This window comes from Sarcophilus harrisii, chromosome 4 (genome assembly GCF_902635505.1).
Source record: "Sarcophilus harrisii chromosome 4, mSarHar1.11, whole genome shotgun sequence".
Taxonomy (NCBI): Eukaryota; Metazoa; Chordata; class Mammalia; order Dasyuromorphia; family Dasyuridae; genus Sarcophilus; species Sarcophilus harrisii.
Window position 1 is genome coordinate 166240691 of NC_045429.1, and position 21383 is coordinate 166262073.

A 21383-nucleotide genomic window follows, 5' to 3' on the forward strand; every position below is an offset into this window, starting at 1 on the left:
GAGATATTATCAAAATTAATTTAAATAATATTTCTATAGAAAATATTTGTTCTTCAAAGACATACAGCAAAACAATATCAAAACATCCTTAAATGGTGTGATGTTCTCTGTTCAGTTTTCTTGGGGTCTCTGGAAGCAGCTTTCATTTCAGTTCAGTAATCACCATGAGTAGTAGCCAGGAGTTAAAGTCCAAATCCTTTATTGTCTCCTTGCCTGGGGCTAGGCAGCTTTCTTAAAGGCCTTCCGGAGTCTTGGTTTCAGTGGAGAGAATGCAGGAGGACAGGTCTGCCACCACAGGGTGTGATGAAGATGGAAATGAATCTCTCTCTCTCCTTTGCTCTGAGAGCTTGAGCTCTTGCCTTCTCTAGCTCTGTGTTTCTCTGCCTCTGAATCTGGATGAGTTTGTCCGAGTTTATAAACTCCCTTATCATAGGTGTGAATCTTGTAGAACTGTATAAAGTACTAAGTACATGTACTGAACTAGAGAACTATTAAGCACCATGCTAAACTAGACAACCATTGTATTTGTCAATTCCACTGAGTTGATACCTTGTAAGTATCCTTGTCTCAAGTTAAGAGTTCTGGTCCATAACAAATGGGACTAAAACTGTGAAGCTGATACTATGCTAACAGAACTCCCACATCAATTTGTTTCCTTGATGGAGTAATTTTCCAAGGGATACTTAAAACCAAGAGAATGTAATGCACTTTATTCTGACCTCAGAATGTTATTTTTAAAACAATTAAAAAGCAAGCTACATAATCTAAACTTTATTCTAAGCACCTTCAAAGATTAATTATTAGTTATTGAAAAATTCTTATTAATGTATCTACTGACAACTAAAAGTAAATTACTATTGTCACAAAGGAAAAGGAAAACTGGAGTCTATCTTTAGGTGACAGGAAAATCATTTGCAAGGATATACCCGAGATTTTAAAGTTCAAAATCAAAGTATAGAAGACTGGGATGTACAGAAAACAAGCTTTACTGAGAAATGACTTGATGGTCATGAACAGGAAAAATGACAGTTTAAAGTTTAATGGCTTAAAACTACTGGGACACTGGGAAACACTTTATAATTTGCAAAGCACTTTACACATTTTGTGTGTGTGTGTGTGTGTGTGTGTGTGTGTGTGTGTGAACTCACTTGATATTTGCAAAGTTGGTACTACAAATGTTATTATACCCTTCTGTCCCTTTGGACAAGACATATTGTTTCAAAGACATAAGAAATTCCCAGTGAAAATTCCCTCTCTCGTTGAAGTTCAGCACATCTTCTGTAATTTCCTGGGCCACTGAGAAGGTAAGCAATTTGTCAGGGTTACGAAGATAGTATTCATCAAAAGCAAATCTTTAATCAGGTTCTTCCTCATTTTGAGGTCAATTCTTACCTATAGTCCAGTCCTGGTTGCATAAATCAGATCTTGGTCTTTTTTGGGTTGGACCTGTGATTTTATTAATGGAGAAAGTTCCTACATTTCACCAGGAAAAGGAATTTCCTCCAAGACAGAGATTTACCTGAGACCTGAGAAGTTAAGCATACAATCCAAAACCATTTTCATGGTTTTATGTCAATAGTATAAGAATGACTTAACATTAGAAAAAATGGTTAGCATAATTTGATATGTATGAATGATAAAATTGTATGTGTATCATTATATCAATAGATACAGAAAAGCCTTTGAAATATAGAATTCATTTATATTTAAAGAAAAAACACAAAAACAGGAATAAAAGGATTTCAATTTAATACAATCCAAAGCTTTTAGGCAAATAAAGGGCATTATTTGTAATGAAACCATTAGAAGAGCTGAGGTGAAATAAACACGCCCATAGTCTCCAATATTATTTGACATATAGTTGTTCTAGAAATGCTAGCTAGAGCAAATAGACAAGAACAATAAATCTTTTTACAGGAAAAGAGAAGGTAAATTGATCTCTATTTGTGGATGATATTGTAGCTAACTTACAGAACCCTAAAGGATCCACCAGAAAATAGCATTTTTTGGCAGAAGGTAAGAAAGCAAAGGCATAAAAAATATCATCAGCATTTTTGTACATTACAAACAAAATCCAGAAAGAAGAGGTGAAAGAAAAGTTTCAATTAAGGCAATGACAAAATGCATTGAATATATGGAAATTAATCTACCAAGACACATATAGGACTTATAGAAATAAAACACAAAATAATTTCTTTAGAAAGATCTAAATAATTAGAGAGCTATTTGATAAGCATAGCTCACCTATGGCAAGATAATCAAAATAATAATACTTGGTAGATCCATTGTTATACCAATAAAATTACCAAGGAGTTACTTTGTCAAATTAGAAGAATTTAAAACAAAATATATTATTATTGAAAGCACAAGTAACAGAGTAATTGGGTTGAACTAGACCTGTGATTTCAATGGCTTAGAGACTTCCTTCATAAAATCTTCTCCTAATTGAGATCAGTATTTCTTCTGAAAATGTTAGTCTCAGATAATTGTCGAAAGCAATGAAAAAGTCAAAAGAAGTGCAGTATGCATCAGAGGCTTTAATTCTGGTCTTCCTGATTCTAAGACACTAGGTTCTCTGTCTCTTGTTTGTCTCTGTCTCTTTTTTTTCTACAACTCTGTATGTTTCTGTCTTTGTTCATTTCTCTCTATGGATATATGTATGTATGTATATATGTATATGTTAATGTGTGTGTATCCACCATTCCTTTCTAGGCTCCTGACTCTTGAAGTTCTTTCTCTATTTTGTTCTCATATGGGTACTTTTGCCACTTTCCTAAATTTTGGTCTTTTTTATATATCAACTTCTATTAAAAGGGCAGGGACAATTCTTTTTTATTGTATTTGTATTCCCATCATTAGCATAGTGCCTGCCACATGAAGGTGCTTAATAAATGCATGTTGATTTAATTTGTTACATGATATATATGCACATATTTACTGTCTATGTTATAAATTTATACACAGTTTATATATAAGTTTATACACAGTCACAATACATATGTATGGCAGAAAAGATGAAGTATACAAAATGTACTTTAAAGTTTGAAATGTCCTTTATTTACATTATCTTTAAATCTTTAGAACAATTGTATGAGGTAAATACTATAGATATCATTTTACAGATAAAAAACCTAGGGTTTGGGGAGAACAAGAGATTTCCCTGAAGTCACACAGTAAATAAAATGTATATGGATAATATCTCAGGCAGAATTTGAACTTGGGCCATCCATACTGCAACTCCAATTCTCCAGGCATTATGGAACACTATATTGTAAATTGTGCATATCACTGTACCAGGCAATGGGAACCACAAAAAGAAGTTCAAGGCCCATTTCCTGCCTTCTGAGAAATTAGAATCTAATTCAGGAGATTAACCATGTATAAATCAAACAGATAAGAAATAATAAAAGTCAGAATATGATTAAGTGAAAAAAATAGCATTGGAGATAATGAACATTCCTGGATTTCCAAAGTTAGAAAGATTAGGGTAGACTGGGAAGGTCTTGTGAGGCAGATTTAATTTCCTGCAGATGTAGGAGAATGTGGACAGACTAACTTTGAAACTCATGAATCTATCCTTCTTTTGTGATTAGTCTTTGAATTAGAGATCTCCTTTCATACCTACCTACATGAAATAATTCAATAACCAACACAAATATAGGTACATGGTCATATTTAGAAATTCCAAGGGAGGACAAAAATAGAGGAGTGGTCAGTCTAGAATAATTGAGAAAAAATTTTTTTTTGAGGAGTTGCATCTCAAAGCATTAAATGTAAACAGAATCAGGAGAGGCATACAGGAAGAACAATGGCATGGATGTAGTCCAAATTGGATATTTAGGACATTAAGAATTGTTATCCAACTGAATGAAGAGGAATCATTGGAGGGGGACAGAGCAAAGGTAGAAGCATTTTTAAAGTTCCCAATACAATTTTACAAATGTTTAAGTCTAATAATCAGTTCATATTAATTCGCATTAGGGTAACAACTTTAGTCCTTTGGATAACTAGAATATGATGGCATTGATTATTTTTAAAAAGCATTCTACTTGGGGCTTAGAGCTTTTATTGTACAGCAGTTTTTTAGCTTGTTATGCTATTATGTATTTACTATACTATTTATAATATTATTTATTGCAATGTTTACTATTTATATTATTATTTATTACACTATTTATTATTTAATAATATTATTTAATTATTATATGACTTACTACTTATATTTTTATTTACTTATACTATTTATACTATTATTGTACTTCTAAAACTATTTGTTGAAATTCTATTAGGAGTATAAACACAGATATCACTGGTGAAATTTAATTAGCAGAATTTTTCAGGCTTTGTTACCTAGTTACTGCTAAGAATCCTTTCCTTACTCTTTCCATTTATATCCCCTTTCTTGTAAGGAAATCAATCATACCCCAAAGTCACCCACCTTGAAAACTTGGAGCTACTGCTCCTTGACTTTCCATGTCTAATTACCAATTTCTGTTTTTTCTTCATGATGTCTTTCCTATTCATCCTTTGCTGCCACTATTTGCTGCCAATCAAGCTTTTGTCACATTATACCTTGGCTACTTTAGTAGCCTCTTGGTTTGAGAACTTGCTTCCAATATTTCCCCCCTCCTTTATATTTTAGACACCATCATCTTTAAATTAATATTCCCCAAACAACCATGTCATACATAACCCTCCTCTGAATCCTGTAGGACTCCATAAGTTCAATTCTTTAATTTGGCATTAAAAGAACTTTTGTAATCTAATTATAACTGACTTTTACAACCATATTGCAACCATTGCTGCTTTGCATGAATCATCCATGCTAGTGAAACTCATCTACTCAAGGTGTTCCCTCCCTTTCTAATTCTTGTTTTTATGGTTATGATAATGAGCTTTATCCCAATGTGTCCTTTTCCATGCTTTTCCTATCAAATCCTACCCAACCTTCAAAGATCAGCAGCTTAAGTCCTCTCTCTACTCTCCCTACCCCAAGTGTCTTACCTAGACATTCTAACCAATAATAATCTCTCCTTCCACTACATTCTTTTAGTGTTTGCTTCTCATATCAACCAGCCTCGTGTATGGGCTGCAAAATTTAAAGCCAGGAAGCCTCAATTTGACTCCCACTTCTAAAACTTACTAGTTGTGTGATTACAAGCAAATTATTTAATGTCTCAGAGTTTCAATTTCCTCATCTGTAAGATGGTGTTAATAATCTTTGCACTATCTTCTTCAGAAGATTGTGGTAAAGAAAGCACTATATAAAACTTAAAGAGATGTATAAAAGTGAATTATGGAGATCAAATCCATATCTATAATGTCATTTTCTTTAACAAAGTTAAAGAATTGTCTTTAGGACACAAAGGACTGCATTAATGTGCCCACTGCTTTCCACAGGGTCCATCTGTTTTGGACCAAGCCATATAGTCTTGACCATGCTCAATCTTGGAGGAATCTAATGAGAGGAGTGGTTAACTTCTCTTTTCTCCTATTCTTTAACTAGTTAACTGTCCCACCCCAACCATTGTGCCCTGAGGACAAATTATTTAAATCTTAGGGTTGTGGCTCAAATCAGATCTACACCAAGAGGGAGAATAAAAAGATACTCAATGTACAATATAATTCAGTTATGAGGCAAGTTTTTTATTCTCATACACAATATTCAATGCTATACAAAATATAAACAGAGTAAACATTGACAAAATGACAAACAGGATTCAGATTAATTTATGAGTGCTATTACAATCTTGGAGGCTGTTACTTAAACATCAGTTACTTAAACCTTATCAGAATATAGAATAAGCAGGCCTGCTTGTTTTTTTTGTTTTGTTTTGTTTGTTTTTTTGTTTTTTTACACTAGTGTTATGTGGCTTAAGTTTCTATGATGCTTAGTTGAGAAAATGCTGGCCCCATCTCTTTGTCTCTCTGGAAGTCTCAGAGTTCTATTATGCCACGCAGGAGTCCTCAAACTACGGCCCTTGGGCCAGATGCAGCAGCTAAGGAAGATTATCCCTCTCACCCAGGGCTATGAAGTTTCTTTATTTAAAGGCCCACAAAACAAAGTTTTTGTTTTTACTATAGTCCGGCCCTCCAACAGTCTGAGGGACAGTGAACTGGCCCCCTATTTAAAAAGTTTGAGGACCCCTGCGAGGGTTGAAGAAAGACATAGAGACAGAAGCTATCTCTTGCTTTAAATGATACACCACACTCTCACTCCTATTGCTGTCAGGTAAAGAGAGGATGAAATGGTCACTCAGATAACAAAAAGAAAATGTTATAGAGATTTGAACCAGTTAATACACAGAGTGAGTGAGCTCTTTCACCTTTATGAGATATCTCTGTTTAACTCAGAGGGAAAGGCCTTAATCTCACTCAAAGGAAACCCCCCAAAAAAAATTTTCTAGGGCGGGAAGCAAACTAAAAATCAAGGACATGATGGACATTCTCTCTCTCTGTCTCTGTCTCTCTGTCTCTCTGTCTTTGACATTCTCTCTCTCTCTCTCTCTCTCTCTCTCTTTTTTTTTTTTCTCTCTCTCTCCCTGCTAAAATGTGTTCTCTCAAAGATTTTTTTTCAATTCAATCCCAGTGAGATAGGCAAAAGAGTCACCGTTTTCTCCACTAAGAAGGAGAGACTTGTGCAAATGTTTCAGCTTCAACCCAGGGTAATATTTAAAAATCAAAAAACAATTTATGTTTTCTTAAGGTATCAACCTTGCCATTTTTAGACTTCCTCCCTTTTTCTCTTCCCCCTGAAGATAACAAAATAAATATCATCAGTATCCCTTACTATTCAAGTACTATCAATCAGGATAGTACATACCATTAGCAAATGAAAGGGTGGCTATTTGCAAGATTTTTTATATCACCCATACTTCCACTTCTTAATGTATATCTAGTATAACATAAATACAAACCAAAACCAAATAACTTGAGAGATTATTTCCCCAAAATGAAGGAAAAGCTGATTTATGGGGAGGGAAGTAGAAAATAGTGTTGATAAGTGAACTAACCCAGTTAAGGGAGCTCTTTGACAAGTAAATTAATTATGAACACTTAAAAAGTAATAACTGATAATGAAAATGAATTAAACATCTGGAATCAACTCATTATGCAGCTCTGAGTAATTACTACTGGGGATAATATTTGTTTTGATTCTAAAAAATTTAGAGTTATAAGTAAAATTCAATTGAATTTGACCTGCTTTTCCTAAAATATTCCCTATGTGCCAAATGGAAATGCAAAGACGAAAATTAAAGCAATGATTTCTGCCCTCACAGGGTTTATATTCTATTAGAATGAGAGAATGATTTGAACACAGAAAAAAATAAACATAAACTACATAATAAAATAAATATAACATTATACCTAGAGTGAGTACTAACAAGAGTGGGGGAATCAGAAAACAACAACAACAACAACAAAACCAAACAACTTATGTAGGATACAGCATTTAATCTGAACCTTGAAGAGAATTTAAAATCCCAAGAAACAGAAGTGAGTAGAGTTAGTCCATCACACACTGAGACTTGAGACTTATCTTAAAAATTCAGGGGTCTCTCACTACTTCTGGGTCCATTGCCAGTCATACTAATTTATGTCATAATACTAGATGCAGTTTCACTGGAGTGAAGCTGATGACTTTTCATAGCCCTCCCTCACTTAAGTCTAATTCTATTGCAAATCACGATATGACTCTCCTGATATTATTGGTCCTCTTCAATAATGAAGGACAAACTACAAAACTTGCATATCTAATGAGCAGTTGGAGATGTGAGTGGAAACTGAGAGGTCCCAGAATTAGATAAGCAGATCTTAATATCATTTCCCTAGAAATGATTACTGAAATAATTGTAGTTGATAACATCACCAAATAAAATCACATAGAAAAGAGAGCTGAGGAAAAATCCTCACATTATATGTAAAGTTATAGAGGCTGGAGATGGGAAAGAAAGAACAAGTCAGCTAGTTTGGTTGAACTGTAGAGTACAATTGAAGAAATAGAAAGAAATTGTTTTGGAAATATATAGTTAGGTAGTGGAGGGTCTTTTGTTTATTATTCTAAAGTCAATGGAAAGCTACCAAAGCGTATTGATCAAAGGAGAATGAAGTAAGTCAGATCTATATATTGGGGATATCAGTTTGCCAATTGTGTGAAAATGGTATTAAATGACAGAATTTTAAAATTTGAAAGGGATCCAATCAGTTAGTAAACGAACATTTATCAAGTACCTACTTTGTGTCAGGAAGTACACTAGTTCCTATGACACAAAGAAGGACAAAAAACAATCCCTATCCTGGAGGAGCTCACAATGTAGCAGAGCACAACTCTGCTAAAAAGCTAAACAATTATTCACCAACAAGATATGTAAAGAAGAAATTGAGAATGTTCTCAGAGGTAAGGCACCAAGGACTAAGAAAGACTTCTTGCCAAAGATGGAGTTTTACCTGGTCCTTGAAGAAAGCCATATGGTTTAGGAGATAGAGATGAGAAGGTAGACAATGAAAACATAGAACAGGTAATGTAGTGTCTAATAAAGGGGACATCAAGGAGATTGTTGTCACTAAATGGTAGTGAGGAGTTTAGTTTAAGAAGACTGGGAAAATATTAAGGGACCAGGTATAAATTTCTTTAAAAGTCAAACCAAGGATTTAATTTTTGATCGTGGAGATAATATTGAGTCACTGGAACATAATAAATAGGAAGAATAATATTGTCAGAGTTGTGCTTTAGGGAAATCAGTTTGAAGGATGGATTGGAGTGGGAGATATTTGAGGTAGGGAAATAACCTAGAAGACTATTGCAATAGTCTAAGTGATAAAGACTGCACCAGAATGGTGACAGATTGGTTAGAGAAGAAAAGGAGGTATTTATTAGGGGAAAAAAGAGTAAACAGAACTTAACAGATAACAGATTGGATATGGGGATGAGAGAGAGAGGGAGGGGTTACCAATGATATCTATTCTGTGAACCTGAGTAAGTAGAAAGATGGTGGTGTCTGCTACAACAGTAGTGTCAAACTTAGTAGCTGAAGGCACAACTTGCCCCCCTTCTCCTTCCCAAAAGCAAACTAAACAAAATAATCAAAAAATACAACATAACATAGGTAATATTAATTTATGATTTCCTAAGTCAATTTGTGGCCAGAAAATATTTGTTTCTATTTAAGTTTGCTCTACAGGTATAGGAAAATTAGGAAGAAAAGAGTCATTAGGTAAGAAGAGAACTAGGAATAGAATCATGAAAATATAGAAATGAAAGTATTAAAGAAATACACAGTGATATGACTTTCTTGAAGAAAAGAGAGTGATTGACTGTCTAAAACTGCAGAGAGATCAAGAAGGGTTAGGATTAAGAAATGGCCTTTAGATTTGCCAATTAATAGAATGTTAGTAATTTTGGAGAGAACAATTTTGGTAGAATAAATTGGGAATCCACACTGTACAGACTTAAGAAGAAAGTTAATTTTCTTTTACAGTGTAACTAATACGAAAATGTTGTACATGACTGTACATGTATGACATATCAAATTGTCATCTCAGGGAAGGGGAAGAAGAAGGAAAGAGGGAGAGAAATTGGAGAGAAAATTTAAATTTGTTTTAATTTAATAAAACAAATATTTAAAATGTTTTTTTCAAGTAATTGGGGAAAATAAAATATTAAATGTAAAATGAAGAAGAATGCAGAGGAGGTACAATAGGAGGAGACACATTGTATGACTATGGGCAAGTCACTTAGTCCTCTTTGCTTCAGTTTCTTCACTTGTTAAATGAGCTGGAAAAGAAAATGACAAGCAACTCCAATATCTTAACCCGAAAACTCCAAATGGGGTTCCAAAGCTAGCAAATGTTTGAAATATTTAAACTTAACTCTTCCTAACTCTTAGTCCACTGTTCTAGCCACTGTATTATCTAGCTTTTGCTTTCAGTTACTTTGACAATTTATCCTACAGCACCCTCACAGAAAAATTATATATATATATATATATATATATATATATATATATATATATATATATATATATATATATATATATATATATAGTCTAATCCAGCTGCTTTCTCCAACCTAAGAAAGTTAAAGATCAAATGTAAACCCTGCTTGATTTTTTTAAAAGTTTAAAAAAAGAACTCTTTTTAAGGATCTTTTCCTCTTTGTGTCTATTTGTTATTTTCTTTACTGCTTCATCCTTAACATTCTTTTATCCTTCATCCAGTTATCCTTTGGGATAGGGATAATTTTGCTCAATTAACTCCCTAGTCAAATATTTATTAATATTACTTTATCCTTCACTTCTCTCTATTTTTCTCCCTCCCTCTTCATCTACTCTCTCCCACCACGTTCTCAATAAGAGTTCATGGATGATTTTATACTGGTGTCAAACTGGTTTTGATTATAGATGATTCTGAACTGCTGTTGCTTATGGTTGTCACTTCTTTTTTCTTGGCAGGTAAGTCAAGATTTGCTAAAGCAATTTTTATCTTCTTTTAATCTCCCTCTTATGATAACTTATATATATGTTAAATTTCTATATGAAATTATTCTACCTTATGTCTTTTTTCTTTCACATAGCTATGTCTTTTTTTCCTTAGTGATATCTTATTGAATAGTTTTAATTATATATCATATCTTGTTTTCATTTTAGTTTTCTTATGGCTTTGGACTAATTTTGATTCATGCTTTAATAAGTCAGTAGTCTGATTACACACAACTGATTCAGCAATGTCTCCTTTGAGATCAAATCTTCTTTCCCTCAAGGTGAACTCTACTGTATGTGACTTATCTTTGAGGGCTCCTAGAGTTATATTAGCTCTGCTTCCAATACAAAAGATTAAAATTATTTTACTTGATTATAAATCTTTTAGGGTCAGAGGTCCTGGCTTATTATGTAATTCTATATTCTGCATAGCACTCAGTAGATATTTAATAAAGATTTATTGCAATTAAAATACAATTCACACTTCTCTATATTATGAACATTAAATGTGTTGCTATATTCTACACTTCCTCTGTGTGATTGTGAGGAATCACTGAATTCATTATTCCAAATGCATTCCATAAATAATTTTTTATATTTTCCACTTAATTATAAGATACACATTGCCAATAAAAACTATTTTCTGGGTCCACTCTTTGACTATGTTTTGCCATGACTCAAAATTCATAGAATAATAGATTTATAACTTGCCTCAGAGGCCATCTTCCAAACATCTAATTTTATTGAGGAAGAAATGGAGACATAGGGAAGTTAAGTGATTTGCCTAATGACACAGAAGTAGGAGGTTGATAGAATCAGAATTCTAACTGAGATCTCCAAGGACCATTCAATCCCCAAAACCACAAATCTTAAAGAAAGCTTCAACCATTGTCTTCAAAAACTTCCATCCATTTCATTTCATATACAGTAGGATTCACCTTGAGGAAAAGAAGATCTGACCTCAAAGGAGACATTTCATGGCTCTTTTAACCCTTTCCTTCCCCTCCCCCCCCCACCAAACTCTTATATTCCAGGAAAGGAGCCATTAATTATGATCCATACCAAAAGTTCTTTTCCTCTTTTGTCAAAATTTATTCTAATTCATTTTAAAAATCCCTCATTTTCTCCTCTATCTGAAGATAAAAGGGTAGAATTCTGGAAAAGGAGAGGTAGTATTCATTAAACTAATTTCAGGATCTTTAAGCATTCAGTAATAAATTACTGTGAAAATATTTAGTAATCAATGATTAGATGCATTTATTAATCACCTACCATGTGACAGGCACTCTTCTGGAATCTAATGGTCAAAAACAAAAATGAGGTGCTAGTGGTCTCAAGGAAGTTACATCCTAGGCAAATACAAGGTAGATACAAAAAAAAAAAATAGAAAGCAATTGGCATGGGCTGAAGAGGGGGAGACTAATAATTGAGGAAATCAGGAGAGGCTTCCTGAAGAAGGCTCACTGGAGAAAAATATTCTAGTAGGAATTCCTATCATGCATTTGTTTGAACTCCGTAACTGCTGAGGAATATCCAACTTTCATATTCTGTCATTTTATGAACTGAAGGGAACTATGGATTCAAGGAGACAAATAAGGAGAGAGAACATTCCAAACATGGAGTTCAGCCTATTCAAAGCCACAGAGAATTTCAGAAAGATAAAATAGAAAGTAGGCTGGTTTGGATTATACAGTATTGTGAGAGAAAATATATGATCCTTTTGGAAAGAAAAGTTAAAACTAAATTATGAACAGTTTTAAATGCTTTTAAAACTTTTAAAAAAGTTTTAAAAAGAGGAGATTATATTTTTATCCTAGAGACAAGAGGAGATCACTAAAGTTTCTTTAGCAAGGGTTAGAAATAAGAAGATGGAAGCTCTGTGGTGGATGAATTTGAGAGGAGAAAAGCTGAAAAGCTGGATTCAAGAAGACTAATTGGAACGCTGAGTTAATAGTTCAGTGAGACTTTTAACTGAAGGCTTAAGCAAAGGATGTTGTGATGCTGGTAATAAGAATGGCACGATATGAAAGATGTGTTGGAGTCAGAATTAACAAGACTTATCATCTGACTGGCTATGACATGTGAGTGAGAGTGAAGAGTTAAAGATAATTCCAAGGTAGTGAACCTGAGTAGTACTCTCAACAGAAATAGGAAAATTACAAGTTTTGTGAGGGCTTTTTTTGGAGTAGAAATGGGGAAGATTTTAGGTTCAGTTGAGTTTGATATGCTTATGGAACATCCAAGTATAACTGCCTAGAAGACAAATGAAGATGCTAGACTGGAGCTTAGAGCAGATTATTAGGGATAGATTTAGGAGCATCCATATAGATACGATAGCTGAATCCATGGGAATGGATAAAGGAGGGGAGAAGGAAGAAAAAATGGGAGGGGGAAGCAGAAGAGTACATGAAAAGAAATTCTGTGGGCAAAATGCCAATGACATTTTGCAAGTGGGTCCAGCCTCTGCAGGGGGTCCAGGGAAATAAGCAGGAGGAATAGGGGTTAGTGTCAAAGGAAGACCAGAGTCATGGGGTAGTTTGAATGAGGAACTGATGGAAGTGATGCTCTCACTTCTTTCAGGCTCTTTCAGGCTTTATTTTTATACTGTATCATGATCATATACTTTTCTTTAGGTCAACATAGTCTTCAGACTGTCTGACTTATTGACCTTTATATGTTACTACATTTGACGTTTAATATTTGAGTATTAATTATTGATTACATTATGCAAAGCTAATAATGAAAAGGTAAATGTTATATAAGGTTAAATGTCAGTGAATTTTGTTAGTTTACTTTTGTCTTCTTTGTCAATTCTATGCATTGTTTGATTCCTCTATTTCTCCGACTTGGAATTGTGTACATAGGCATTTATGGCAATTTCTACTTGTACTTTAACCATCTTTTGGTTCATAGACATACTGATCTTTTCTGAATCTAAATTGGTAAACACCATTATTTCTAGACCTTTGAATTCTCTCCCATACTGATAATGCTTTCCATGGTGTTCTCTCCTTTATCATTTGTCTCAGTGAGAGATTAGTTTTATTAGGACAGAATATGCATGTGCAATCATTTCTCCTTAACTTGCCCAAATTCCCCTTGTCACCAGATTTTTTTAGATAATACTTAGTACTGTAATTGAGCCAATTACAAATAATATAGGAAATAGTAGTCATTAATGAGAATCATAGAAGGAAATGTTGTTACTGCATGAGTGCTGTGCACATTTGATCTCAGTGCTGGGCTTTGCCAATCAGCTCAGAGATTGTGGCTCCCAACAGCATTTGACCTTCCTTTCTTGTCCTTGTGTTCCAGAGGGTAAAGAACTAAGTAGCTATGAAATAATCCCAAAGCATCCAGCAGGAAATGAGGTTCTAAAACACCTGTCAAAGGAATACTCATCAGCTGAATAATTTGAAGAAGTCTCAACTCTTAGAATTATAAGCCTTTGATCTGACTTTGTATTCACTGTATAATTTCCCAACAGAATTTCTTAACACATGCCATTGCCAAAAAGAGCTCTAGAATTACAGAAAAGAAAAACAGCTTTGCTTTGAAAGTTGCCAAACATCTTTCTGGTCATCCTAGGGGCCAGAATTCAAAGCTGGGAAGGCCAGGGAGAATGTAATTCATGGTCATTACTTCATAGAGTACTTCTTCCTGTCTGTTAAAATGATAATGAGCTCTCTACAGCAATAAAGGATATTTTATCATGTCCTTATAGTGTGATTTGGTTTCCAAATGTTCATTTTTTTCTTTTCTCATTTATATTTGATTGGAGCCTCTCAGGACAATTGAAGGCCATATGATGACAATATGGAAATGACAAAAGGCAAATACTTGTGAAAGATTTTCCATTGAATCTTAAAATAGACCAGCAAAAAAATTAATTTGACTTCTTGATGATGTTAACAGAGTAAATGAAGCACAGAAGGAAATAAATGTTAATTTGGGGAAAGCTTGGGGGATAGACTACACCTCATGAAGAGCCATACATGATCTATTATTTGAATGCAAAGAAGTATAACAGAAGGGACTGGCTGGAAGGCATTGTTTTTTAAATAATAATTTTTAGAACAGCTCTGAGCTACTGGTGATTCATTCATTACTCAACAACATCAAATTAATGTCTAATTCAGTTACCTTGAGGGTGATCTGTACAACTGAGCTGTAGAATCAACACCGTAATATCTCTTAAGTTGTATTTTTAAAACAAAGCTAAGAAAACATTTTCATGCATTCAGTGATCAGCTATTCAGGTACTGACCATGAGTCAAAGGGCTGTGATATATCTTACTTTATTGTTTTCCCTGATAGAATGTAAGTTCTTTGTAGGCGGGGACTGTTTGATTTTTTTTTCTTTTATCTATTTATTAATTGGTGTTTTTCCTTCTATTGAAAAGCAATGCTCTTCATGTTTCTAGCAACTATCTTTAGATATAAAGACCCTGGTACATCACTCTTGACTTCGCCTTAGAGACTTGGCTGATGCTGAATTCAATTTACAGGCTGTGTGGTTCTGGGCAAGTCCCTGTCTACCTGCAATTTGGAAGAATTTTAGCTACTGCCTTCCAGGATTATTGCTAAAAGGAATATTGCTAAACATTATCTCAAGTAGAGATAATATTTATAAGGCACTTTAAAGACCTCTATAAATGCTAGTTATCATCATCATCATCATCATGGAAAATCAATATTTTAGAAGCTAAAAGTAATGTTAAGAGGAAAGATAAAAGGATATACCTATCTAGAGATTGTTCTTAAACTGAAGAGTAGGGAATTAAATTTTTTTATAATAATTTCAACATAAATTGTTTCCTTTGTAATCTTAAGTCTTTTATTTTGTGCATTCAAAACATTACTCTAAGAAGGGATCCATAGGATTCACTATAATGCCAAGGAATCCAGGATACAAAAAAAGGTTAAAAACTCCTGTTATAGATCATCTTATGATCAGATAGGTGGCACACTGGATACAGTGCCAAGCCTGGAATCATGAAAACTTGACTTTAAATATGGTCTCAGGATGCTTACTAGCTGTGTGACTTTAACCTTATCTGCCTCAGTTTCCTCATCTGTAAAATGAGCTGGAGAGGGAAATGGCAGTATCTTTGATAAGAAAACCTCAAGTAGAGTCATTAAGAGGCAGATATGATTGAAATGGCTAAACAATAGCAGCAAGAAATGTATCATCTTGATGCTCTGAAAATCTCAACATCTGATATGTAAATTGACTGTATCCCAAATATTATGACTGCTGTACTTGTTTATCCTCTGTAATTTTTAATCTCATTAAATTTCCTATCTGTAACATGGGTATACTTCTTGTACAACTTTCTCTTCATAAGTGGTTATAAAAAAATGTTTTGTAAATCTTTTCCCATCCTTTTCTTTTTTTTAGGAGTAGATATCCTAGGATCATAGTTTAAGTAAAGTCCATGCCCTCATTTGATAAGTGGCAGGCCCAAGATCAGTTGCAAAAGTTAAGGATTAGAGTACTTGAATTCAGATCTTATGAATTATTCAGATGAAAATGACTACAAGAATATAGAATAGTTAATGTAACCTGGTATTGGATCCACACTTCTTATAATGGAGCAAATACCACCACAGAGAGAAAAGAATTGTGGCAATTGCTTATGGATTACTATGAGTGCTTCATAAGTTTTTGCATATATGCTTATACCTCCTGCAGACCCTTTATGTCTTCTACATTTTCTAGGGATTAAATATTTATCTTTACCAAATACCCTAAATGTATGGATACTGGGTAACTAGCATCTATTTCTATGGACACCTAGAAATGAGCTCTATGATAACTACATTTGCAGATTGTTCCAGTGTAAATATTGAGTGATGTTAAAATAAGTAAAAAAGACAGCTTTCTTGAGTCAGTCCCCAAGATGGGATCTAGTCTATGTAAGTCCAGAGCTTTAAAATCTTTTGTCCTAGAGTTATATTTCTTATGTATTTTGTGTTTACTTATTTGCATATTCATTTTTTTCCATCCAGTTAAAAAGTAAGCTCTTTCCTGGCAGTGACATTTTTTTTCTCTTGCCTTTGAGTTTTCAGTTTCTACTACATAGAAGATAATTGGTATCTAATGAATAGAATTACAATACTTCACATCAACAACAAACACTTATGAAGCACCTATCCTATGTTAGGCATTGTGCATGATCAGGAGACTATAAAGATGAAATAAGAGGCTCTTAGGGAACTTACATCCCATTAGATTATGGATTCGAGTGGCTTCAGCTACATGTACATATACCTCTGACTTGTGACCCGTGTGTTATGTGTAGGATTAAAAAAATAATATTTAACTATAAACAGAGTTGTACATTCTATTTTATTTCCAAAAAAAATAGTAAATGTATTAAGAACACAAACCATAAGTTTATTAAAAGCTTCATACCAAAATATTTAGCCCACTTTGTTACAATATATAGGTTCTAACAAGTAGTACTAGGCCTCAATCCACAGAGCAAATCATGCCCTGGATGCAAAGATCACAATATGGATTGGATGGAGCTGGAAACACAAATATTTCTGTTTTCTGCTTTCTGAACACAACTGCAGTACACTGATGCTTTGAAATGTTTGGTTAATTAGGGGGAAAGCTATTAAAAAGAATTCCACAGGAAAACTTTTGAATAAACATATATATTTTAAGAATTTATGTGCACAAAACTAAAACAGTAATCATGAAAACCTGGCACTGCAAAAAAAAAAAAAAAGTCTTTGGGGGTTTTCATAATCCTTCCTTGTTGAAAGGTATTTTTCAAGACAATTTAGTGAGAGCTAAATGTTATTGAATGATCTAACTAGAGATAGGCCAAAATGAAAAGTCATGGTGAGATTAGCTGATTACTTTACCAGCTGCAGGGATTTCTAAAACTATTGAAACTTCAGATTAATTATGTTGAGTTTTTATTGGTTTTATCATAGTTGTTGTTTGGAACTGGGGAGAAAAAGAGATTAGAAAAGTGTAAGGGTAAAAATCTAAGGTGAGGAAGGAATAAAACAGATACTAGTTAATATTGTTTAGCACTCATTTTTCCAATTAACATAAAATTAATAACTTATCTTTGGATTTGGCTGTTTAGGGATAGAATTGCATTCAATAGACTATAAGCTCCTTGAGGGCAGAGTTTTTTTTTTTCCATTTCTTTCTTTGTATCTCTAGCACATTACTCATAAGAAGTACCTAACAAAGCTTATTTAATTGAATGAAAAACTTTAGGTCATTCATATTCTAGCTAATTTAGACAGTTTCAATCATCTGATAAAGTTCTGATTTTTCTCCATTAAAGCTATGAAAATTTCAGAACTGTGGCATTACAATACATGATATTCTGGAATTATAACTCTAAAATATAATTGATGCTGACAGGTCTATCACATATAACCTAGAGAAGAGTTCACAATATTGGCATATGATTCAACCAATTACAATGAATCAACACACAAACAAATTAAAAAGATATTTAATCTGCTTTGTTTTCCCCCTAAACTCATCCAATCCCATGTGTTTTTTAAAAACAAAATGCCAGGTTACATAATCAGCATATACAGTAAAAATATGTTTAGTCTTGGGCTGATTTGGCATTCCTAGTCCAGACTTTATGACTTTTCTTTTAATCCTGGAAGCATCATTCTGGGAAAGTAGCAATCAAGAGAAGAAATGAAACCTGAAGCAGGTTCACTTTTATTTGGAGGCAGGTTTCTGAGTCATAGCAACCAAAGAAATCATGCTTAGATAAGAACATAAAAAAAAAATACTGTGTGATGATAAAGTACAATATTGCAGTTGTATATCACTAAGTCATAAAATTATCTCCATCATAAAAATAAGTAGCCAACTCTATTATGCCATAGCCATTTGGTTAAAGAGCCTTGTACTCATTGCTTTGAACAAACACCTGTGAAAATTTTTTTAAAATAAGTTGCCTTGTAAAAGATAGTTTCTGTGTGTGTGTGTGTTTAACATTTAAAATCGTGTTTCAGAAGTTCCTCTCTTTAGATTGTTACTCAAAAATTCATCATGTTCAAAACTCAAATTATTATGAGATCTTGAGATCATAAGAAGCTTCTCCTTATTTGTAAAGTCTTTTTTGATTGACGCTTGGGGTACAAGCAACCTATCCATTGGATCCTCTTTATTCTCCAGTTTCATGTACCCTTTGCTGTTACTCCTATCCAACCGGGGCCAACTTGGATGTTTCCGTTGTTCAGCCTGTACAGTCAAGGTGGAGGGACCTCGGTCCAAGTCTAAGGATTTTGAATGTGAAGACAACAAATGTAGGGATGTGTTAGATCCAAATTGTTTCCTAGCAGCTCCCGGTGACAAAAGTTGTCCAGTTCTAGGTCCAAGAGCCATAGAAGATTTGTACTGGTTTGAGAGAGATTCCCCAACAGAATCATTCCGTGACAACCCTACACTGGCTCGCTGGTAGGAGTCATTGATATTGGTTAAAGGAACAGCTAGTGAATCCATGGATAAATTCCTAGACCTGCGTTTGATAGTCTCAGAGTCCTCAGTGATGTTGTCTATACTAGGCTCATCAATAACACAATTATTAAGTTTGATCACAGGTAGTGTAAAAGCACTGATGGATGAGGATACGATGGATTTGGTTTCACATTTTTTAATGCTACTGTTTTTATCATCTGTTGCCTTGTTATGGGGTGGATAGAAGCCAAAGACTGAGACAGAACTGTCAGATAACAAAGGGGGCATGAGGTGAGTACTACTCTTGCCCTCACTGAGCCTTAGTTCATCCTCTTCAGCAGAGCTGTCCATTCGAAAACTGCTCCGAAAACCTGAAAAAGAGCCAAGTGTATTTGCTGCTAATCTTGAGGCACAGGAGTTAACGTTCTGCTTTACTTCATTCTCTCCCATTAAGCCATTGTAAACACCATTCATCAACTTTTGCTCCTTGATTCTTAGGGTGTGGATATCTATGACAGTGGAGTAGATGTCCCGCATGTGAATGATTTTGGTTTCCTTGTCACGGTTTTCATGTAGAATGGCATTAGCACATATAAAAATAAAAATCCCTATGCCCATCGTAAATGGGCCAAGCATTTTCATCTTATCAGAGTGTAAATGCTGTTCAAAGAAGCGAACCATGATACCACCTTGGTTTCTGATGACCTGGGTTTGGTTGGTTGACAGCTTGGTTTCAGCATCTATAAAATGTTCTTTTTGGGGCCAATATCCAAGAACTGCCATTGCAATTCCTATAATTGAGATCAACACTCCTAAAATGAGGAAAAATCCGGATGGAGAATAAAGTCGGATTTTGCCCCGAACAACCACAACATCAGCCCTAGGCCGGCGTCTAACTGGTTTTTTCTCTTGATCAGCAGGTGAAGGGCTAAGATTGACATGATGCTGAGATCTTGCAGAGTCTTGTCTCTTTAAGGCTGCCAGGCCTGTTATGACACCCCCTGTTGCAATCATATTTCTATATTCTGGCCTGAAAGGAAGAAAGGAATAATATCATAAATAATTGCTTAGTGTACATCCATAAATCATTTAACTCTTAACTGAAATAAGCATGACTGTAAGATTCTTGACATTTAACTGTCTTTTCAAAAATAAACTCCTTAAGATGCATAATATGCAGTTGATTTTAAGCATATAGAAAAAAAAATACTTTTCTGGAATAAAAAGCTCACAGAATCCTAGAATGTTAGAAACAGAAGTGATATTAGAGATTATCTAACCAATGATATATTTATACTAACAATAAATGTTCATATTTATATAACATCATTTCAAGTGCTTTATATATGTTCTCCAACTGAGAATACTTGGGGCTCAGGAAATGGAAGTGACTTACCTAAAGTCACATAGCCATTAGGGCTGGATCTCAGAACTTCTGATTTTCAGTCCTTTGCTCTTTTTAATAATTTCCATCCCTCAAGTTTTGAGAGAAATTTACATTTAAACAAATACATTATGACTATGAGACTCTGATAAACATTCACTTTAAATGTGTTTTAGTGTTTAGAACTTTTTAAAAGTCCTCTACCTGACAGTTTATCAAATTTAAAATATGTCATTCAGTAAAAAATCATCCAACTCCAGTACAAATGTGTATTCATGCACACACACAATTAAATCATCATATATTAAGGGCCAACCAAAGATTTGGCTCTACACTAAGCATTGGGGATACAAAAAGAGATGAGACAGACCTTAACGTCAAGGAGTGTGTAATTCATTCATTCTCTCTCTCTCTCTCTCTCTCTCTCTCTCTCTCTCTCTCTCTCAACACACACACACACACACGCATACATACCCATTTCTTTAAGCAAATGATCAGAAATACACTTGATTCTAGTGATACAAACAAAATGTTTTGCTAAATTTCCCAAAATGCATCATTTATTCAATATTTATAGTATTTCCAAGGCAGATAGAAAATGTGGAAACACATGGTTTGTTTCATTAAGTGATGTTATGATATTACTTATCTCAATTGTTACCATTTTTATATAGAAAAAATAAAAGGATCCTATTTTCTTGAAGAATAAAATTACAATATTGAAGCTATAGGAGAATGTTTAGATAAGTGAAGTAAAATGGGAAAGCAAAATTATTTCCCCAATAATTAAGACCCATAAGCAATCCTATGGTATATCAAGTATACAGAGTTTGTAAAGAAGAATTTAATTTCCCACTAGGTTCATATTCATTTCATATACTGGATGTTAAAATTTCTACCTTGTTAATGTGGATATAGCCTTTGATTCTAATTAGTATGGAAGAATTAACTAGTACCTCATCTCTTTAAGGTATACCACTACAATCAAGAACAATGTCTGGATCTTTTTTTAAAAATTAGATTTTGGGATATCTTTTTTAGAAATATATTTCTAGGGAAAATTTTT

At 33.9% G+C, this 21383-nt stretch overlaps 1 protein-coding gene across 1 annotated transcript; it reads right to left on the minus strand.

Moving 5' to 3' along the window:
- Positions 1–16811: 16811 nt before the first annotated feature.
- Positions 16812–20713, minus strand: TMEM200A (transmembrane protein 200A). Its single transcript, XM_003769431.3, has one exon. It carries the CDS (start codon positions 19945–19947, stop codon positions 18472–18474), a length of 1476 nt encoding a protein of 491 aa, XP_003769479.1. The 5' UTR covers positions 19948–20713; the 3' UTR covers positions 16812–18471.
- Positions 20714–21383: the final 670 nt, after the last annotated feature.

Excerpts from the sequence above, each read along its gene's own strand:
- TMEM200A (XM_003769431.3), bottom strand. The coding sequence starts at position 19,947 with ATGATTGCAACAGGGGGTGTCATAACAGGCCTGGCAGCCTTAAAGAGA.